At 42.1% G+C, this 21,492-nt stretch overlaps 2 protein-coding genes across 5 annotated transcripts in view; both read left to right on the top strand.

The window, feature by feature from the left end:
* Window positions 1-15,728, top strand: part of csnk1g1 (casein kinase 1, gamma 1) — a 32,241-nt gene extending 16,513 nt beyond the window's left edge. Inside the window, exons 7-14 of one of the 4 annotated variants that reach the window (XM_012850875.3) lie at window positions 296-381; window positions 1,038-1,122; window positions 3,103-3,251; window positions 3,324-3,431; window positions 5,532-5,642; window positions 7,440-7,543; window positions 10,601-10,624; window positions 12,003-15,728. In XM_012850875.3, coding sequence (XP_012706329.1) covers window positions 296-381; window positions 1,038-1,122; window positions 3,103-3,251; window positions 3,324-3,431; window positions 5,532-5,642; window positions 7,440-7,543; window positions 10,601-10,624; window positions 12,003-12,057 — 722 coding nt within the window. In that variant the 3' untranslated portion in view covers window positions 12,058-15,728. The remainder of the gene's footprint in view (window positions 1-295; window positions 382-1,037; window positions 1,123-3,102; window positions 3,252-3,323; window positions 3,432-5,531; window positions 5,643-7,439; window positions 7,544-10,600; window positions 10,625-12,002) is intronic. The other 3 variants (XM_012850878.3, XM_012850876.3, XM_012850879.3) reach the window with 3 other exon arrangements.
* A 1,025-nt stretch (window positions 15,729-16,753) lies between these two features.
* LOC105916387 (40S ribosomal protein S17) lies at window positions 16,754-20,157 on the top strand. Its single transcript, XM_012850880.3, has 5 exons — window positions 16,754-16,853; window positions 18,552-18,703; window positions 19,549-19,654; window positions 19,824-19,889; window positions 20,044-20,157. The coding sequence occupies exons 1-5, from the start codon at window positions 16,851-16,853 to the stop codon at window positions 20,119-20,121; spliced, it is 405 nt and encodes a 134-aa protein (XP_012706334.2). The 5' UTR covers window positions 16,754-16,850; the 3' UTR covers window positions 20,122-20,157.
* The last annotated feature ends 1,335 nt before the right edge of the window (window positions 20,158-21,492 follow it).

Below are 21,492 nucleotides of genomic sequence, written 5' to 3'. Positions count from 1 at the left end.
AAATAAACTCCAACTGTGTGTAATTTATTCTCAGTATAAACACAGCTTCTCTGTGGAGTTTGGATGGAGATTGTCAATAAATAACTACAATTAAAGGTTTTTATTGTTTTCTTTCCACTTCGCAATTCTAGACTATTTTGTGTTCGTTTTGACATACGATCCTGATGAAAAGCACTGAAGTTTAGGACTTTAACCTGACCCACTGGGAAAGGGTTCAGGGGGATCATTTCAGTCCTGTATATCTAGTCCTGTTTTTATGACAATGTAACAGAAAACATCAAATCTGTTGATACAGAGCAGAGCCGACGAGACGACCTGGAGGCTTTAGGGCACATGTTCATGTATTTTCTGCGTGGGAGTTTACCTTGGCAGGGATTAAAGGTATGGACAGTCTCACTAGTCTTGCATAGGAAAACATTCATCGGTACAGAATAACACATTACAGATGAACATAAGGTTTTTAAAAGTGAGCTAAAACAGTAATTTCTTTAGATTTGTTATATAAAGATTTAATTTTTAACATTAAATGTTGATGCTTCTTTTTTTTCTTTCAAAAACGTGTGAATATTATAAATTTTGTGTTGCTTTTTTCAACAAGTCCTTCCTCTATATCCTAGAATAATGTAAACAGCTGGAATAAAGGGCAGAATCGTGCTTCTGAATTGTTACTTTGACACAAGGTAGATTTCAGATGCAGGTCATGTTCTCAGATCTTTAATTTGTAGACGGCCCAGATTTGGGCTTTGTGTACGTTTTTCAGACTGGAAAGTGGGGATTAGGAGCGCAGCAAATTATCCACAGTGTGCCCTGTGACAGGAGACTTTGACCAATTAGCCTTTGGTTCGTGAGAACATGACAGACCAGTTAGATGTTCTTCTATGACATCTTGATACATATGGGCTTAAAGATCACACAACTATCTGCGTTGAGTCTTTCTCTTTTTATAGAGTATCTCTACAATGTTATGTATACACTTGTGTGTATGACGTTCTTATTATTCTGTCTTAGTCTTTTATAAGGTGCTTTTATTTTTTTAGGCTGACACACTGAAGGAAAGATACCAGAAGATTGGAGATACAAAACGAAACACCCCCATCGAGGTGCTCTGTGAGAACTTCCCAGGTATGCAAATGATGATGAACGTGGATATTTGCTCTGATTGTCTATTTTTTTTATTTTTACCTCCTAATAACTAAGAAAATACATTGCCTGGCCAAAAAAAGTAACCTCCTGGATTCTACTGAGCAGATAGGTACAAGCCTCCCATTGGATATTATGTTTGTTATTAAACCCCAACTGGTGCAATGAGTAGCTTCTAATTTTTTAAACAGCCGTGGGGGACGACACATCCTGGCGTCATGGAAAAGATGTCGGTCTGTTTCAGAAGGGTCAAATCGTTGTCGCGCATCAAGCAGAGAAAACGTCTAAGGAGATTGCAGAAACTACCAAAATTAGGTTAAGAACTGTCCAACGCATTATTGAAAACTGGAAGGACAGTGGGGACACATCGCCTTCGAGGAAAAAAATGTGGCCGGGAAAAAAAACCCTGAGTGATAGTTATTGGTGATCACTTAAACGTTTGATTAAATCAAATCAAAGAAAAAGAGTAGAAATCCAGACTATGGTTGATGGTGAAAGTAGGAGCATTTCCATGCACACAATGCAAAGGGAACTCAAGTGATTGTGACTGAATAGGAGCCTTAAGAAAACTACTTATCAGTGAGGCTAACTGGAAAAAAAAAAAGCTTCAGTCTGCCAAAGAGCATAAAGATCAGACTCTGGAGCTATAGAAGGTCATATGAGTGCAGAGCTCCCATCATGCCTAGTGGCTGCTGTAAAACCCTGTGGGGGCAGTGCTGTGATGTGGGGTTGCTGCAGTTGGTCAGGTCTAGGTTCAGCAACCGTATGAGGTCAGCTGACTACCTGAATACACTGAACGACCAGGCTATCCCATCAATGGATGTTTTCTTCCCTGATGGCACAGGCATATTCCAAGATGACAATGCCAGGATTCAGCAGGCTGAATTGTTAAACAGTACACTGCAAAAACAACAAAAAATAAGTAAAATGATCTTTAAGTTAGTGTATATGTCCTTGATTTGCCAATGGAATAAGATTTTTGCACTTAAAATGGGAAAAATTCATCTCAATCATCTTGTTTCAAGTGCAGGATGTCTAATTATCTCATTTAGGGGTCAAAATACTCATTCCATTGGCAGACAATCTTATTTACCTGCTCAAATCAAGGACAAATACATTAACTTTAAGAACATTTTACTTATTTTTAGATCCGTTTTTGCAGTGTAGTTCAGGAAGCATGGGACATCATTTTCACGCATGGATCTGCCACCACAGAGCCTTGAAAATGTTTCCCAACCTTTCTGCCATGAGGAGAGAAGTTATTAATAGAAGCAGAAGCAGCATCATGCCATGTTTGAGAGATCAAATGGCATAAAATACTCTACCAATAATTTGAAACAAATCCATGGAGTTGACTTCTTAAACTGTCTTTAGCATTTTATCTTCTATCTCCCACTGAGAACGTAGATCCTTACCTTAGGAACTCCGATCAGCTGCCAACATTTTCAAATCCGCCATGCAACAAACAGAACCTGAGTGCTCAGAAATAAATAGAGCAGCTTGGCTGTAATGAGTCAGCCTTCCTGTTATCTGCTGAGAGCATCTCTGTCTCTCTCTCTCTCTCTCTGTTTCACATCCTGATTTAACCAGTTACACTTTTCTGGCTCATTTTTAAAAGAAATGGTAGCCTTCAAACATCTTCTTGCTCCTTTTCTACTCTGACTTCATCTGAATCACCTCCACCGATACTAAAAAAAGTTCTGACTACTTTCCTCATTAGTACCAACTTCCACACTGAGCTGGGTTGTTACTGCAATCTGGCAGCGCTTAAGTTTGATGAGGACAGACTTTGAGTTTGTGCCTGGCCCGTAACAAGTTCTGTCCAGCTGATCGTAAAACCTCCTCATTACCTTCACCAGGCCATTTCTAAGTGCATCTCCAGTATTTACTTGTGATTTTATGTGCAACTATACTCTTTCCATATCAGACAGTTCAACCTTCTTCTTGTTTCCCTTCATTCAGAGGAAATGGCCACCTACTTGCGGTATGTGAGGCGGCTAGACTTCTTTGAAAAGCCCGACTACGAATATCTGAGGACTCTGTTTACCGAGCTGTTTGAGAGAAAAGGCTACACCTTTGACTACACTTACGACTGGGTTGGAAGGCAGATAGTAAGTGATTTTAAGTCTGCACCTTGTGACCGGCCGCATCGCTGAATTAAAGCTAATCGTCCTTTCCGTCAGCCCACGCCAGTGGGATCTGTGCACATAGACTCTGGTGCTGCTGCAGGCACAAGAGAGAGCCATCCTCACAGAGACCGACCCTCACAGCACCCTCCTGTTCGAAATCAGGTATGTTATGGTTTCACTACCAGCGCTGGGAGAAAAGGCACAGGTTCTGTTCCAGTACGAACACGGAGAGCAGTTTAGCAGCTTTAAAAATGGGACTGGCCTGTTCTGCTTTTGTAAATAATGTATCATAAACACAGTCTGTGGAAAATTATTTAGCTTATTCTGGTGTCATGAAATTGCCACTAATATTTTAACCTTCTACAGTTACTATAAATATGTCATAATCAGGTAAATGATTATTGTTTTTATTAAGTTAAACATTTTTTAGTTTAGTTTAAAATGGCATTAAGCTCTGCATCAGGCATCAAAAGTAAAAGCAGAAGGGGAAACGTACCGTCTCTGTCCTGTGCTGACAGTTCAGACTGTCTGCCGTCCAGTCATGACGCAGCAGTTCTGCTCGACACGTCAGTGTCTTTTAGTTCAGCAGAAAACGTCTACCACGCCTGATGGTTTTTCTATCGGCTCGCTTCAGAATGGCTGCTACAGACCTTCTGTGGTGAAGCCTGGTCTTTTCACTCTATAAGGTTCCTCCTCGTGATGCGGCTGGTGGTGTTGGCAAAATTTCCAGGAAGTCCAAGCAGTGTTTTCACTTAAAGATGTAGTCTACATCTCAACAGCGTTGAAGGTCAAATTTCATTAAAATCCAAAAAGAAAAGCAGAAAAAGCCAAAAAGTGTTAGTGATCAGCTGACTTCTGCTTTGTGTGCCGTCTTCAGAGGCCTGTGCTTGGTCTTCCTGTTGGAAGTGTGCTTTTATTTTTGTTCTGATTAAGCCGCTAGAGGCGAGTATTTTTCTCATGTTGGTGAACAATATGTTTTAAAGTGAGTTGGATTGTATGTTAAAGTAAAACCTGGCGAGTAACTATAATAGCTCATTTAAAATAAACTGAAAAACCGGTGGAATAATTTTCTTATAGAGATAACATTTAGTCAACAAATGAGAAATAGGATGCTAAACATATTACTACTCAAAAAAACAATTAAAAGGATTATGGATTTAATTTTCAAGTTGGACTTCCTATATATCTCTCCATTAGACGTTTGTTTACTTTTACCTCCAGCGCCTTTCACAAGTATTACAGTTTACTGCTACTTCAGAACCCCAAGCTTTAATGTATTTAATTGGATTTATTTTTGATGCCATGCATATTTTGGAATGCATCATTGTGAAGAGGAAGGACATTTTTTTAGTGGTAGCATTTAGTTCATTAAGTCTGTTTACTGATAACCTGCTTGCAGGGGCCTGATGGCCTCGCCTGCAAGATAAATTCTGGTATTTGTGTGCTCACAAAAACACGAGGATCCAGCCTGTACCCCTCTGGCTTCAACCGTTTGTGTCCGAACCGAAAACGTGGGGAGAAGCCCACCAAAGGGGCCGGACACGCCCCACCAATATACCAACAGGGCAAATACTGTATTTAGAGACAAAGAATGAGGCAAAATGTCAAACTGTAGATGTAATAAACTGGTGGCAACACACCTGAGAAGGCTTTTATGAATTATTACAAAGGTTAAAAAAAAAAAAAAATAGAAAACAGCTCTCCTGATATTTTTCTGTGATGGCCTGTTAGATCCAATCCCAATATAAGAGTTTGACCTAAGTTGAGACCTAATGTGAGAAAGTTCAAAGGGTTTGAATATTTTAAGTCACAGTATATATTTAAATAGGACTTTAAGAGGAGGTTATTTTAGGTGCCTCTGTGCTGTTTAGGTTAAAAACAGATTATTTTTCAGTCTCAGCAGAAAGGTTTGTAAGGTTTTTTCCGTTCCTTGTGGGTGGTTGAATTTCTCTGTTCAGTTTAATGAACTGGGATTGAAAGTTGGGTCTGGACGAGCTTTTTGGCTTCAGGCTCAGTAGCTTCTGATTGAGCTTTCTGGCCTTGCTTTGTTTTGATTCCTATTTATTTCATGCTTTTATTTGACGGTTTTGTTTTCTTCATTTCTCATGCTGCATGGTACCGTGCTTCACACACACCCACCCAAATGCCATCTTTTCTAACGCAATTATTCCATCACCTTCACCCCTCCTTCCCTCTCCCATTGCACCCCCCCGACCTCACTTCCCTTCACATCCCTGTCGCAACCCCCGACTCCCCGAGCAGACGGCCGTCTCAGACCGACGAGGAGCGTGGGAGGTGCAGCCCACGCGGCAAGCAAACCCTTCCTATCTGACCTCCCACCTGGCAGCGGACAGGCACGGGGGCTCAGTACAGGTACACACCCCTTACCTGATCAGCCAACACCCACCCCACCCCCCCACCCCCAATCTCCATGAAGTCAGATCTGTCTCATAGATCCAAGCCCAGATAAAGGGACATCCTATTGCCTGCACTTAAAAAGTAATGGGTTTTCTGTACATTTATAGGGGTAGTTTTCATTCTTATCATTTTTACCCAGAATTTTCTGAAATGAATAAAGTATTTTAGTAAGTTGTCATTTATGTTGTAGGTTAGCGTCGCATGTGAGACAGATCTACGGCCTTTTACGCCCTTCCCCCAGTTTCTTTACCCCTGGCTGGGAAATGTTATTTTCTGCTCACCGTGTGCATGTGAAGTAGTGCCACCCATGTTCAAAGTGTGATTCCTGGCGTTTGTAAGCCGTTTCACATTTTAATCTCTGGTTTCTACGCTTCATGACTCCGAGGCACTTCTTTTATGAAATCAGCACACCTTTTGCATGGCAGGATGAACTGGCTCTGCCCACCAAATGCATGCTGTACCACTGAGATGGGTCGTTGTGGTTTAATAAAACCTCTTAGCTTTTCTAAACTCTTTATTTTTTATTTATTTATTTTTTTTTTTTACCTTAACCAGGGTTGCTTAATGAGGTGTGAGTTTTGGGAAAATGAGCTATTAGTCTGCCATGCCAGGTGAGAAAAGTGCAACATCAACTATTGAGCAGTCGATACATTTTTGGATCTTATAGATAAAAACAAACTTCTGCTTAAATCTTATAAAAAAAAAAAAAAAAAAAAAAAGAACAGTTGGAGGTGCCAGATTAAGTAGGTGAAATTGGTTAGAAAATATAGATTTTCATAATGACTCTGTAAAATATTATACAGCTGTAAAGATTTATTATTTTATTTACCTAAGGTTAATTTATCAACTTCCTGACCAAATACATGCACAGTGAGTGAAGGACATTAGTTTATAATTATCTTTTTTAATTTCAGTAATTAAATTCAGTAACATATTCATTATTATTATTATTATTATTATTATTATTATTATTATTACTATGAATATTTATTCATGGCGCACAGCAAAATATTTCACGTGTTTATTTCTGTACATTTTGATGACTTTGGCTTAGAGCGAATAAAAACCCAGAATCAGTTTCTCATACTTTTATACGATAACAGACCAATTTAAATTACAAGATTTTTCATACTGAAATGTTAGCCAACATAACCCCAGGGAAGACTGCTGAGCTGGCAGTTGTCGGATAGACCATATTCCTGATGCTTGTCAACCTTTTTTAATTTTTTTTTTTTTTTTTAAACCTTTTCCTTCCACTTAACTTTCCTCCAGTGTGCTTGGATACAGTGTTACCAGCCAGCTGATGTTTTAGTTTATTTATTTTCTGCACCACAACTGACGTCTGCCCCCAGGAGCATGAGCTACTAAGAGCTTGTTGGTAAAGAAGGCACAGAGTTCAGTATCAGAAGCACAAGACTGGAAAGTTGAGTGGAAGGAGAAAGCTTCAGGACCAACATGTCTAACACCAGTGTTAGGGGTGGGATCTGGTGTTTATTGGACATTTTGGTTTGACCAGCAAAGTAAACATTTTTTCTAACATTTTGTTTACCCCTTGCCAAAAACGACAATGCTCTTTTATATTTTGGTGCCTTGGCATTAGCTTTGAGACCTCTGAAGGAAACTCTAAACTACAGATGACCCAGTGAAGTATTTTCTCTTGCTGTATCTGGCCGGCGCTCTTGGGTAAAAACTGCGAGCGGCACCGACTTTAAACAGGCGGTTAACCTGAAGTAATGCTCGTCTGTGCTGCAGGTGGTCAGTTCAACCAACGGCGAGCTGAATGCAGATGATCCACTGGCTCACTCCAACGCTCCAATAACAACTCAGGCAGAGGTGGAAGTGGTCGACGAGCCCAAGTATGTGTCCTGTGCCCTCTGCGCTTCCTTCATGTCCTTCTGTTGCTTCTCCTTCCACCAAGCTGCCTCTTTCTGTACCTCTCTGGACCGTAAGATCACCGCAGGTCAACCAAAAGGACAGACGTGTTTTACTGAAATCTAGATTCTCTGTCACGCTATCCCAGCAAATCTTCCTTAAATACTTGATGCAGAACGACTGATGAGGTTTGTTACATGCACTGGGTTCCAGTGTTTAACCGGTCCGTGTCATCATCGGCTTCACTTTGAGGTCTGACCTGCGGGTTTTCTTCCCAAGGACTACAGCCAAAACGGCTTTATTTAAACTTGAGAAATACATTACAGAAAATTACAGAAATAAAGTGCTGCTGGTTCCTCGTTAGTGGTCAGTGTTGAATCCAACACAAATGAAGAGATTACATGATTATCCCCGTTAATGCTTCAAAGCGTCTGTCCCTAAGCTTCATCTGATTTTCTTCTCAGTTTTTCTCCCCAGTCTGACAATAGAACAAATTGTAATAAATGGAAATGTGGTCATTGAAGCAGCTTGGCTTCGTCTTTTGGTCCAATGCTGTCCTGACAGTAGTCAACACATTATGTATTAAAAAAAGGTTAAATAAGTAGATCTGTGATAGCTGCAGGCCTGTAAAAACTGACCATTCCCTGCTGTTCAGTCTGAAGAGCAGGGATGGGTCAGAGTTTTGGTCCTGCTCTCATCCTCCTCTGTCCCTCACGTTCCAGGGATATCAGCTTCTCTATTGGTTCTCCCACATGCCATCGTTCTGGTGTACGTTCCTCGTTAGTTTCCACTTGCTGGCTGTTTGTAGAAAATAAAGATAACTGACTCCCCAGTTACTCAATAAAAGGAAACGGTGATTCCAGTATTTTACTGAGAAGCAGGGCAGAGAAAAAGTAATCACACCCCAGGCCAGGCTGCAGCCTGCCACCCTGTCTGCTCTCAGCTCTGCTCCCCTCTGAATCTCTCCTCCTCACACTCTACTGTGTCAGCTGACCAGAGCAGCTGTAACACAAGCATCTCTAACCCAAACAGTTAGTCTCACACAGAAAATACGCAAGAGTTGACCAGAGTGTAGCCGTCTTCTCCCTGAATACATGTTTCAAAGGAGATGGGTCAGAGGTGATTTTAATACCTCTAGTATTAGTAACTCCATTAACGCTGGCTTCGCACTTCTAGTGTTTATGTATCCGGTTAGCTTCGCTGTTAGCCGTTCACTTTGAGCATGACTGAGAGTCGCAAGAAGCAAACCATCTTACAAGTTTATGAGAAGAAGAGGAAGGAGGACGTAGAAAGAAAGCAGACCAGAGTGGATTTGGGAGATTTTTATTTATTTTTCCCTTGAGGAGTGGAAGAGCAGGTAAGATGGTCCTGTACATATGCAGTTATTCAAAAAGGGACTTGGGCATTTCTTGCTTCCATTTCCATAGAAATTACAGACTCTACCTTCAGTAATTAAAATGTAATAATAGTAATAATAGTAATGGCATGTATGGATGACTTTTGACTCATGAAGGAAAATCTCCTAAACTGCTCTGTATAAATCAACACGTGTTTTGAGTCCATTTAAATTATACACCTTTCTTCTAACGCAAATGAGTTTTTATACAGTGTAACATACAATCAGTTGTTCTCCACCACTTCTCAGCATTAATGGGCAAAAGCAAAATGACTGGAGTCGCCATTTTAAACTGGCTGCTAGCAAGATTAGCGAGGCTGGTGGGGCTAGCTGTGAGCGGCAGCCTGCTGCATGTAATCCATGGAGGCTGTAGATCCAGCACAAGCTTTCCACTTTTCTAGCCCTGCTGTTATTTTCTACAGTCTCTTCTCTTTAAAAGAGAACGACCAGCAGGCTGCGATATTACAAAGTAGTTTCTTTATAAATAGCTTTAATATATTTCTGTGCTTCTGACTTTCTGAACACCTCACATACTACCAACAGCTAACTTTGGTTCATCTCCCTTCAGTAAAACCTCCGCTGTAGACATTGTTGTTAGTGGGATGTGTCAGCGCTGATGCACAGTGACCTAAAAAAAGATAAACTCAATGGTCCCGATCAGCCGGTCAAGATGGAAACGGTTTGATTGCTTTCACCCTGATTTTTATTCAAAAATCTATTTCCTGTATTTCAATACGCTTAGTTTTTATTTTACAGGCTGAAACCAGCAAACAGATTGTTGGCAAATAATTATGCCGCTATTATCCTCAATCAGCTTTGTTTTGTAATCAGCAGATCAGATACTAAAAGAACAAAAATCTTTTTTTTTTTTTTTTTTTTATTAAAGTCCTAACAATATCTGAGAATAACGACACCAACCAGCAGCATGTACTCTGAGTTGCTTTGTTGTTGTTGTTGTTGTTGTTGTTTAAATAATTAGCAGATACATGCCAGGGAGATGCTTTGCTGTATAACTGGGGATCTTCTTAAATCTCTTCATTTTCAGTTAAACGCCTCGTTAAGAGAAACTGCAGCACACTTTTGTCTTGTGTTAAAAAACATCATCATCCCAATTGGTCAGAACCAAACTGGACGAGTCAGACGCTGTGAAAAAACAGAAAACTGTAGCGCCGTCTAGGAAGGAGGACAGCTTTGTAACTTGCTGGGATTAGTAACTTTTTGAATGAAAATGCTCGAAACAATTAAGTGTTCATGGATAAAGGTTCCATGCAGGAACCTTTCGGTGTTAACCCAACACCTTTGTTAGGACCCACTCTGTTCTCACACGCAGCCTTTTGTTTGTTTTAATCTTCTCGCTGTTGTCCAGATGCGAGCTTTGCGAACACGACTGCCGTGCAGGTCATCGTCTGACATCCAAACACTGAACACTTGAGCGCTTTGGGTCTCAAACGATAACAGGTTTTAGGAGCAGGCCGGACCTGTACTGTCCCGGAGGTCCTGTGAAAAACCTCTGTGCCCTCTCCAGCTTTCCCTCTCTGTGTCCTGTGTGTGTGGTGTCTGTGCGCCGACTCCCATCAACCTAGCCGCACTGTATTAATCTATCTCTCTTTTCTCTTTACACTCTTTCTTCTCTCTTCTTCTGTAGCTGCGTGAAAATGCTCAACCTGTGGTGAGTCCCTCTCTGCTTGTCCTCATCATACTCATGGGACAGGGAGTGGACCAGCCTAGGCTGGGCCCAGTGGAGGTCCTGGCTAAATTTAAGCAGACTCTCACTGGTACTGATTCAGACCTAAGAGAATAAATGACCAGCTTAGTTTTCCATTGTTTTAAACAACTTTAGTCTTTTTATCAGTGGGCTAAATGTGTTTCAAATAGCGCGACTGCAAATGATATCAGAACTGCTGGCAGATGGATGCCAAGAGACTATTAACAGGTAATAACAATCTCTGTAGCTTCTTCATAGGTTTGGCAGATTTGTGTTTTTGCCTTAGCATTATTTAGTGTTAACTGAGTGGAAGAAAAAAAAGCCAGTCACTGTCCTATGTCCTGTCTGTCTGTGTGTGTGTTTTACTGAGCGTTCAGGCTCTCCGTGTCTTGTGCTTTTCGTGTGCTTTTCTTTTATCGCGTACAGGTGATGTGACCTTCAGAGCCGCTGCTGCTGGCAGCGTGTCGCTGTGGGCCTTTTTGTTTCACGTACAGGTGCATCTCAGTAAATGGCATCACCAAGCTGAGTTATTTCACTCATCAAAGGGAAAACTCGTATTCCACACGCAGGGTGACGTTTCATTTTGATGATGATACGGTTTACAGTTATTGGAAACCTAATATTCACGCCTTAAAAGTATGGAATAATGGATTATTATCAAAACTCTTAGCAAAAGTATGTCCTTTATATACTCTCAATGTGTGGTTGGAGCTCCTTTTACATGAATTAGTTTATCCATGCAGCGTGACATGGAGGCGATGGCTGCTGGTTCTGCTGAGATGTTGCTTTGGTAGCTTCAGCTCTCTGTTGGTGGCAGCCCGCCGTCATGTTACTCCTGGGGTTACCACCAAGCTCTTGAAGCTCCGCCCTGTTAAGCTCCGCCCCGTTAAGCTCCGCCCCTTTAAGCTCTGCTGAATTCTCTCAGGGCTGCAGCGGTCCCTTTGCCACAGTTTTTCCTTCCACTCAACCTTCCGTCGATATGTTTGGATGCAGCACTAAGTCAGCTTCTTTACCAGTAACCTGTTGTGACCAGGCCATAATATTCCGTGTTAAAAATCCTTTATTTATTTGCTTCTAGGTAATATTGTCTTTCGTAGAAAGCACTTTGTGTGATGAATCTCTGGGTGTTTCCCTTTACTGAGCTGCACCTGTTGGTGACAACGACGATGGGGCGACTAAGCATCCAGACGCACGGTGGTCCGGCAGCGCTTCAGCTTGTGCTTGATGCCAGAGCGACAGCTGGCCCGATCTCAGCCCTTCTACGCTGTGCCGCTCAAAGCAGCCCGCTCGGCATGGAGCCTCTTCACGCAGACACGTTAACGCCGTCTCCGTCTGTCCGCAGGTGCTGCTGCTTCTTCAGGCGAAAACGGAAGAAGAACACGCCGAGGCACAAATGATGAGCCGGGACCAGCCTGCGACGTTCGTCCGCTGCAGTTCGATTGTGATTTCAGAAACCTGGACGGTCCCACTCTGACGTAAAGAGGGGGGGTCAATGGAAAGATTCTGATTGAGTTGTTTTGGGCCCGGACCGCTTGAGAAGACCTGGTTTATGGAGATGTACAGGAAATAAGTCTTATGATGGGAGTTTTTAAACACCCCGTCCCCCTTAACTTATATGGGATATTTTACAGGTCAGACGGCCCAAGGTTTTTTTTTTTCTCTTCGTGACAACCAAATTGTTTTTCTTCCTGTCATCATTGTTGCCATACTTTTTGCTCCAGTCTCTCGTTTTTTTGTCGGTGTCTTGTAAAGGAAGAGACGGGTCTTCCTGTGGAATCTTGCCGCCATCAGCCCGTCAGGTCCCACCGCTTCTGCTCGACTCGCGACGCCGTTCACTCCTCAGATCGTCTCGCCGCGTCCCTCCGTGATTCACTCACTCACTCTCATTTTCAGTGTTTTTTGGTTTTTTTTTTGGATGATTTCTGGTGCAGGACTGACAGCTGAGAACACGAGGAGGGGAAGAGCATTGGCCAAAAGAGCAGTGCTGGGGTAAAGACGCCGGCGGAGCTCAGCTCCAGCAGGATGTCCTGTCTGCTCCCGCTGCTCTGTTCAAGCACTCCCCGTCTACGTCAGAATACACTACAGTCTCTTTTTACTGTCCGCGACGTTGAGCAGAGACCTGATGGAGGCTTGAAGGAGAAAAAAATGCTATTTATTACTCCGTTGCTACTACTTTTCCTACTAATTCTTACACACTGCATACACACTGAATGTATCAACAGATAAGTAAATGACTGGAGCATTTATCTTAGCTCTCCAGTGCATGGGAAGGAAATTAGGTGTTGGGGTCGGGGGGGAAGGAAAAACTGAAACCAAAACGGGCCATGGGTCCAGATTAGGAAGGTTTCTGTGGACTCTGCGACCTCCAGTAGACATCAGGATCATGGAAGGACAGAAGAGTTGCTCTGGAGAGTCACCGCCTCTAAAACCGCTCTGTTCAATGCCTTAACCTCCATCCACCAAGCCGGCTGAGCGCCGCGTCGTTTTTTTTTTCCACATGGATAGTCAGTTAACAGCATGGTTGCGAGACTTTACAGATAATTAAACCCAAAGCAGAGACCTTTTTGCAGCCATCAAGGCCGGTCACGGCTCGTCTTATTAACACTGAAACGTATTCCCATGACAGAAAAGCCAAAACCGAAGGCGTGATGATGGGTGATCTGCTATATGTGAAGACCCCCCCCACACACACACACACACACACACACACACACACACACGGCCCCTGTGCTGCATAGAGACGTCTGGACGTGGGGCTCACCGCTGAACCCCGCTCCCTCTCCTCCGCGGCTGAGACGGACAGAAAGTCGGCGGCGGTGCCACTGAGGCTCGGAGGAATGCCTTGAAACAAAATCTCACCTTGCCTATCATAACGGAGAAATGACTTTCTATGTTTGTGCGTTTTTTTGTTTTTTCTTTCTATGCTAATGTGAATTTTGTCTAATGCAATTTTTCTTTTGTTTTCATTCCAGTTAGCCATGGTTTTTCTAGGGAAAGAGGGTAAACGTAACAAAGCTTGATTATCACTGCACTACATTTGTTGACCGCAGCTTTCCCAGAAAAGAGCCTGCCTTCTTAAAAAGAAAAACGGTCCACTTTGAACGTGCTTATTACTTTAATTGTAGCCGCCTCGTGTGCTGGGGTTTCCCTGCGGGGTGCAGGGAATTTCTCATTATTGGCTTTGTTCTTACCTCCACCCACTCCTGTATGTATTTTATTTAAAAAAAATTTTTGTGGTGCCATGACCACCCTCCCCTGCACACAGGCGCGTGTCGGCGCAGGGTGAAGCAGCAATCAGCAGAGCGTTTCTCGGACCTGCTCCGTTGGGTTGTTGTAGATGAGCGGTATGTAAACCTGCTTCTTAGATGCATTTACACTGTATAGCCTGCTTTGGTTTTTACTTTCCCCTCCCCGACGCGTCGCTTTCTCCTGGGCCTAAGTTATTGTCTTAAAAAGTACTTGAACTCTTCTGTTTGCTTTTTTGTGTTTGCCTCCTTTTGTTCGCGGTAACTCCACGTTAAGGGATGGGGATTGCAGGAGACAGAGCTGTTTGAATGACCAACGTTCATTTGTTTCAGGCGTTTGGAGGTCAGAGTCGCCTCTTTGCCTCTGTGAGACGATCATTAGGGCGCACCTCCGTCTGGTGTCAGCTGAGGCCGGATCAGGCACCGAAGCCGTGATCCGGCCGTGGATCGGCTTCAGCGGCGGCTCCTGCTTCCCGAGCTAAAATGTTTGTTTTTTTTTCTGCTTGGGGAGATGGATTTATCCATCCTTCTCTGCGCCCAGCCCAGACTTCCCTGAGTGCCATTCCCCAGACCGGCGACTACCAGCCCACGCCTTTTTTTACCTGTGCCAGGAAAATGTCGCGACGAATGTTTTCGTTTCTCACTCCACCCTGTGTCCTTGAATGTGTCGCCTATCGTTTTTGCAGAGCAGCGCGGCTCGGTGCCATACCAGGCAGTGTTTAACGACTCGTTCTGTCTTAAATCCAAAAAAACAAAAACAAAATAAAAAGGAAGCAGACCCACCGCTTTGTGGAGCAAGCTCATCGTCTCCCAGCCGAGTTCGTGACGGATCTTCACAGCATCTGCTGTTTCACCTCTAGTTCTTCAGCTTCTGGCTCAGCTGGTAGGTGTAGAGTCCTCAGTATTTCAACTGGGTCTCCTCCAGAGCGATTATAGGAGTTTTGTTCTGTATCTGCATGGCTTGCAGAGAGAAGGCCGCGCCGTCTCGTCTACGGCGTTCCGACCCTTGGATCAGTGAGGCGATGCAGCTTTTCCTCCCCGCGTTAAAACCAACTTTTCCTGTCCTCGCAGCACATTCCACTTGTGTTCTGACTGTTGGCGTCAGTCAGGGTTTATGGCTTTTCTGTGTGTGTGTGTGTGTGTGTTTGTGTACGTGCGTAAATCAAAGCAAACGAGCGCATGAATGATCAGCTTTGGTCTTTTTGGGTTCTCTGGCACTTTTTCCCGCCCCTCGTTGCTGTACTGTAGGGTTGTTTGATTTACTGTACATTTTTCTTTAAGGGAGAGGTGACATTTACTGCAATATCGTGCTGATTATTTGAACTGTAAATTGTACAGAGTTCGCAATTGTAGTCTTTGTTTGGAATTTCTATTAAAGTGTTCTCTGATTATTATTTTTTTTTTCTCAAACTGTGGAAAATCAAAATGTACAGCTCCAAGAATCTATCCTTCCCTCTGCATTTTTTTTTAAAGAGCTGTGATTAAGAGAAATCCTTAATCTGTAAATAAATATTGTGTTGAAATATGAATGTCACTTCAAAAATGTATTTGAATGAGTTAGTCAAGGGCTTCAGGTATGAAGGACCCACATTTCTTCTTTTAATGATTTCATATATTTAAGTTGCAGAATGTTAAATGGCCTTTTTATCTGAGATGACTGTTTTTGTTTTGTTTTTTTTTTCTTTTTCTTGGATTCATGAAATATGAAATGGTGTCTCACAAACCTAAAAATCACTTTTTATTCCCTCCATGCCTAAAGGGGAAACTCCAATTTGCACCCTTTTTATGTAAAAAAAAATAAAATAAAAGATCTGTCCACCTTTTTCTTTCTATTTTTTTGGAGCATTTGTAATGATTCTTCACAACATTTTTCAGGGCTAATGAAAATTGTTGCCACACATGGTAATAATGTGCACAAAAATGTTTGGTTTCATTTATAGGAGAAACTCACATTTTTAATTACATTTATTCAGTAGGGAAGAAAGCTAGTGTTGGAATCCTTTTGTCCTCGTGCCCTCTTCAGCTCGTCTGAAAGGTTTTTTGTTTATGGTTTAGGTCTGACGTGGGTCTGGAAGATGAGTCTCTGCACCACATCTGTTGAATGGCAACATTTTGGGGGATCAGCTTGCTATTGAATTTTTTTTACTTTTCTGTGTGAGACCTTTAGATTTCTGTTTATATAAAATATCTATTTACGGTTCACGATGCTAACAAGCTTCCCTTTGGTAGTGAAAAATTTGGTAGGCCCACAGCATCACAGGTAATGCAGATTCACCTGAACTGTTTGCTACAATTCCTGGTAGCAAACAGTCTCATCTAAAAAAAACACCCCTAATTGGAACATCAGTAATGTTCTGCAGAATTGTGCTGATCAGCTGGCATTAATAAGCCCTTGTAACTTTTCAACAGGCTCTACCTTAGTTCTCGTCACACAATCTACTAGATTTTTTATTTTTTTATTTTTTTTATGGCCAAAAGGAGGAGGAGGAGGATGAATTTGAGGAAAAACCTCAGTCAGCCAGTGGATTAAAACTTGTTTTATGGAGGATAGATTTTTTTTTGAAACAGCAGGAAAGAGGAAAATCACTATCAACGTGTTTCATGGCGCTAAATCTACAGTAGGTCTGATTTTACAGAAAAGTGTCAGGAACATTAAAAATGTAAAAATTAAAATGTCATTTTAAAGATTTCCTCATTTTCCTGTGTAATGAAAATCAGTATTTTCATGATCTGGCGTTTTTCTGTCTCTCAAGGGCGGATGAAAGCTAACCTAACCCAGCGCCGTATAGTTCTATCTAACCTTTAGCGCTCGCCGTCAGGTCAGTTCTCTCCTCCGGCCACCAGGGGGAGATGATGGTTTCACCGTCGTCGCACCTGTTGCCGTCTGCAACTATAAACATCCGGTGTCACGCCGCGGAGTTTCTTTTCCACCGGTCACAGCCAACATGGTGGGTACAGCAGAGAGCTTTTCATTTCAGCTTCGGCCACAATCCTTCTCAATCCTCCGTCCCTGTTCGCTCACCGAAACCCCACGACCCCCCACTCCGTATTTAAACGTTTAAAAGAGCATCGACGGCTAGAATTAGCTAACTTTAGTAGAGGGAAACACACAAAACAAGTCAATTGTGTCTGTCTTAATGAGCAAAATAGGAAAGCAATTGCAGATGTGTGTTTTCTCCTAATGCATTCATGTAATAAGCTTCATAAAATGATCTACCATGACTGACTGGGGGGGTTTTGAGGAGAAAGGAGCATACACACAAAAACAGCACAGAAGCACTGATTCAGGAGTATTTAATATGTAAGAGAAAAGGGAAAAAAAGTTGATGGCAGTACTAGCTTCTTTAGTGGCTTAATCTAGGATAGAAATAGCTAAACAGTTAAACTCTGAGGGAACTTTCAAGTCTAGAGGATGAAAGAGAGCACACACAGTTAGTTGCAATAAAGGCTTAGCCCAAAGCTATGTCATGGAGAGAAACAGGGCTGAGCACTAAAAGATGGGCAGGTGTATCATTCATAGAAATTATGCATCAATATGTTAGGAGCAGTAGGTCAGCAAATGCCCCCCTCCAGGACGGTGTCACAACTAAACAGAACACCGGCCAGATGTAGCAGCAAGAAAAAAAAAAAAGCATGAAGTTAAGTACTTGTAGTAGCAAATGCTAAAGGGGAGAGTAGTAAGAGAATGTAGCAATGAGGGAGAGTGGCCGTGTTTTTCAGAAGCCTAAGTCTATTGCAGCCTAACTACAGATATAGCTCAGTGTAACCTAAGCCACTCTAAGCTTTGTCAAAAAGGAAAGTTTTAAGCCTAGTCTTAAAAGTAGACAGGGTGTCTGCCTCACGGACCAAAACTGGGAGTTGGTTCCACAGGAGAGGAGCCTGATAGCTAAAGGATCTGCCTCCCATTCTACTTTTAGAGACTCTAGGAACCACCAGCAGACCTGCAGTCTGAGAGCAAAGTGCTCTGTTAGGAACATACGGGGTAATCAGAGCTCTGATATACGATGGAGCTTGATTATTAAGGGCTTTATACATTAGAAGAAGAATTTTACATTTTATTCTGGATTTAACAGGAAGGGAAGCTGAAATAGGACAATTGTGATCTCTTTCATTTTTGTCAAACTAAAAAGCTTGGCTGTTCAGAATGCTGTATCCAGGGAGATTGATAGAAAATATAGTGGAGGGAAAAAAGGTACATTAGCAAACTGGCCTGACCTAAACCCTAGAAAAAAATCTTACGAGTATTGTCAAGAATATGAGGGTGAACAGACCTAACAATGCCAGCAAGCCCGCTATGGAGATGGGCTGGGCTTCCTGAACACCTCAGTGGAACCACAGGCTGATCTCCTTTACGCTGCATGGAGGCATTGACTCCTGCATAGAGCGTACAGACATACTTTTTAGTAGTATCTCATATCTGTATTAAAAACCTTTTGTAATAAGTTTTATGTACAATCGTAAAACAGAATATTTTTCTCAGCTCTACGCCATAATCCTCAATTTTAACAGTAACAAAAAAAGCTGTGCAATAAATCCATGCAATGGGTTCCATTTTCCGAATCAAATTGCAAAACAAATGCGTTGCTTGTGTGTCGGCTAATCAGTTTTATTTTTTTTCCCCCTCTCTCTCTCTCTCTCTCTTTAAGGGACGGGTCAGGACCAAAACAGTGAAGAAGGCCGCCAGGGTCATCATTGAGAAGTACTACACGCGACTGGGCAACGACTTCCACACCAACAAGAGGGTGTGTGAGGAGATCGCCATCATGCCCAGCAAGCCTCTGCGCAACAAAGTTGCAGGGTATGGAAAACCGTTCTCCCTCTTCTTTTCACGTGGCTGTTTGTAAAACATTAGTAGCGCATGGATCCGTTTCCTATTTCTGAGTCTGGTACCCACTGACTGGCCTCCGTGAGTCCAGCAGAACACCTCTGGGATGTCGCGTTTAGGTCCAGCTGGTGGCTGCACCTCAGACTGTCCAGGAGTTCAGAAACGAGACGCTGAAATAAATTATTAATATTTTTTTTTTTTGTGTATGTGTTATGATTATATGGATCAATTTGTTAAATCTAAACATTGTGGTCTTCATTATTTCATAAACCCGTGTCACATGTGAACCTTTAGGAACAGACTTTTTGGGGGAGTATTAAAGAGGTAAAATTAATAATATGAGAAAAAAAAGTCCTAGGTCAATAAAGTATAAAAAACAAACACAAAAGTGGTAATGTTATGAGAAAAACGTCATATTATGAGAATTAAGAGGGAAAATTTCCAGAATAGTCACAGTTTGTTGAATTATTTCACTCCTGGAATAATAGGGCAAGGTTAGATTATTTTAATTATTTTTATTCTTTAGGAGAATAAATTCAGGAGAATGAAGCGAAAGGGATACGAAAATAAACTTGTAATATTACAAAAACAAAAATACTACGAATACAAAGTATATTCAGAAATTAAAGTCCCTCTGATACTGTTTAAGTGACTGAGTAACTGCAGATTTGCCACATTTAAGGTGGCGGACGCTCTGACGCATCGCAGCATAGGCAGAACCCGCCCAATGACGCGTCTACTCTTATATTATGTCTATGGTCCAGCATCCGTCGTGTGAAAGTTAAAGTGGCGTAATGGCGCGTTGCTTTGTGTCTCAGGTATGTGACACACCTGATGAAGCGCATCCAGCGCGGCCCCGTCAGAGGAATCTCCATCAAGCTGCAGGAGGAGGAGAGGGAGAGGAGGGACAACTACGTCCCCGAGGTCTGCAATCCTTCTAGTCTTAAAGTTCATGTCATCTTGTGTTGGATTGGGTCGTTGTGGAGCTGGTTGGCATGTGTGTGTGCGTGGGGGTGGACTCATGCGGACATTTTTAATGAATAATATGGCATTGAGGTCACATCCCAAGTCTCATCTGTTTGTCATCCTGTAGATTTCAGCCCTGGAGCAGGAGATGATCGAGGTGGATCCAGATACAAAAGAAATGCTCAAGATGCTGGTGAGCCTGAACCCTAAAACCTCATGTCTAGCAGACGTTTAACCTCAGTTAAAGCTGGATTTTATAGGTTTTCCACCTGTGGTCATAGAACTAAAGCAGCAGTTTACAAAGTGAAGCTTTGTGGCATTAAAGTCTTGGTCTTTGTCCTTTGCAGGATTTCAGTGGCCTCTCCAAGCTTCAGGTCACTCAGCCGCCCGTGGGAATGAACTTCAAGACACCACGAGGATTGTAAAACCATGTCAGCTAAATAAAAGACTTAAAATGCTTATCCAGGACTTATTTTCTTAAGCGATGCCTACAACGTAGTTCTCCACATAGCAAATGCCCAAGGTAAAACTGTTTCAATCCGAACAGAGCGATATCCAGGTTACAGGGTGGACGCATTTTTCAAGCACCTCTATGGGACGAGGTCGTTCCATCTGCAGGCGCGTCTCAAATGTGGAACATGAAAAAAGACGCCTAACTCAGAGGGGAAACTTTAAACCGTCTGTGCTTTCACTCAGAACCTTGATTTCCAAGTGAAATGTAAAAATCCTTTTGAACGTTGGAGCAGTGAAACTGTCCGGTTCTCATTAACCCAGGGACGACTCTGGTTCAGGGTTTACCAACAGAAACAATTGTTGGCCCTGTCCAAATACAGCCGTCTGGTTCCTCAAGCACAGATAAGACTTGTGACTTAACCAGGGTCCATATTCACAAAGATTCAGAGTCCTCTCACAGAGCTCTGATCTTAGCCTGAAAGACATTTTATCTGAGGTGTGGTTAAAATACTTTCTCACCTCATTTATATGCATCATTTGTAAGTTTCTCTGCAATTTATTCAATATTTTTCCTCAATGATATTACAGGAGCTGCACCTTTAACCCAGCAGGCTGCTGAAACTAAATTCCCTATATGGAGATGATAAAGTATCTTATCTACATCGTTAAGTTTGTGCTCATTTCAATAGTTTCCACTAACTTCCCTGCTCAAGACACCCTTATGATCACAAAGTCCTCACATTTTCACTAAAGGCCCTCTAAGGCCAACATGCTTTGTGAATAACTTAATGAGGTAACATTCTTAGAAAAATCTTAGAATTCCCTCAATTCTAAGAGCTACTTTTAGGCTTAGTATTGTGATTATGGGCACGCACTCAATTGTCTTAGTGCCACAGTCCTCCTGACTGAAGGTACTTTGTGCACCTTTAAATAGTCCTGACTGCCTTTGAATGCCAGACACTACACAGGAAGATCCTGTAACAGACCTTTGGTGGGAGACGATTTTAGCCATCTTCCCTGTGGTTGTGTAAGACTATTAGATTAAGAAAAAAAACAAAAAAAAAACTTCTGTATTCAAATTCCTAAAAATAGTATTCTCTCATTAGTTGCAAGTCAAAGTTAATTTGGATCAGTAATCCAGACTCATACGCCACAACTTTACTTTTGTGTTTATCTCCATGAATAAAATAAAATTCTTTGTCATTCCCACAACCTTGTTCCTGACAGCCAGCTTTCATGAGTATTTAAGTCTGAACAGCTTTCCTGCCAGAACTCTCATTTCAGTTTTCCACCCATGAACAACTTAGTATAGTACTAAAATCTATACCAGAGTGTTACTCTGA

This window comes from Fundulus heteroclitus, chromosome 4, assembly GCF_011125445.2.
Source record: "Fundulus heteroclitus isolate FHET01 chromosome 4, MU-UCD_Fhet_4.1, whole genome shotgun sequence".
Taxonomy (NCBI): domain Eukaryota; kingdom Metazoa; phylum Chordata; class Actinopteri; order Cyprinodontiformes; family Fundulidae; genus Fundulus; species Fundulus heteroclitus.
This window is presented reverse-complemented; position numbering and strand designations above follow the sequence as displayed.

Excerpts from the sequence above, each read along its gene's own strand:
- LOC105916387 (XM_012850880.3), top strand. Across the intron at positions 19,655-19,823 it reads GGGACAACTACGTCCCCGAG|ATTTCAGCCCTGGAGCAGGA; the intron begins GTCTGCAATCCT and ends GTCATCCTGTAG. Across the intron at positions 19,890-20,043 it reads AAGAAATGCTCAAGATGCTG|GATTTCAGTGGCCTCTCCAA; the intron begins GTGAGCCTGAAC and ends TGTCCTTTGCAG.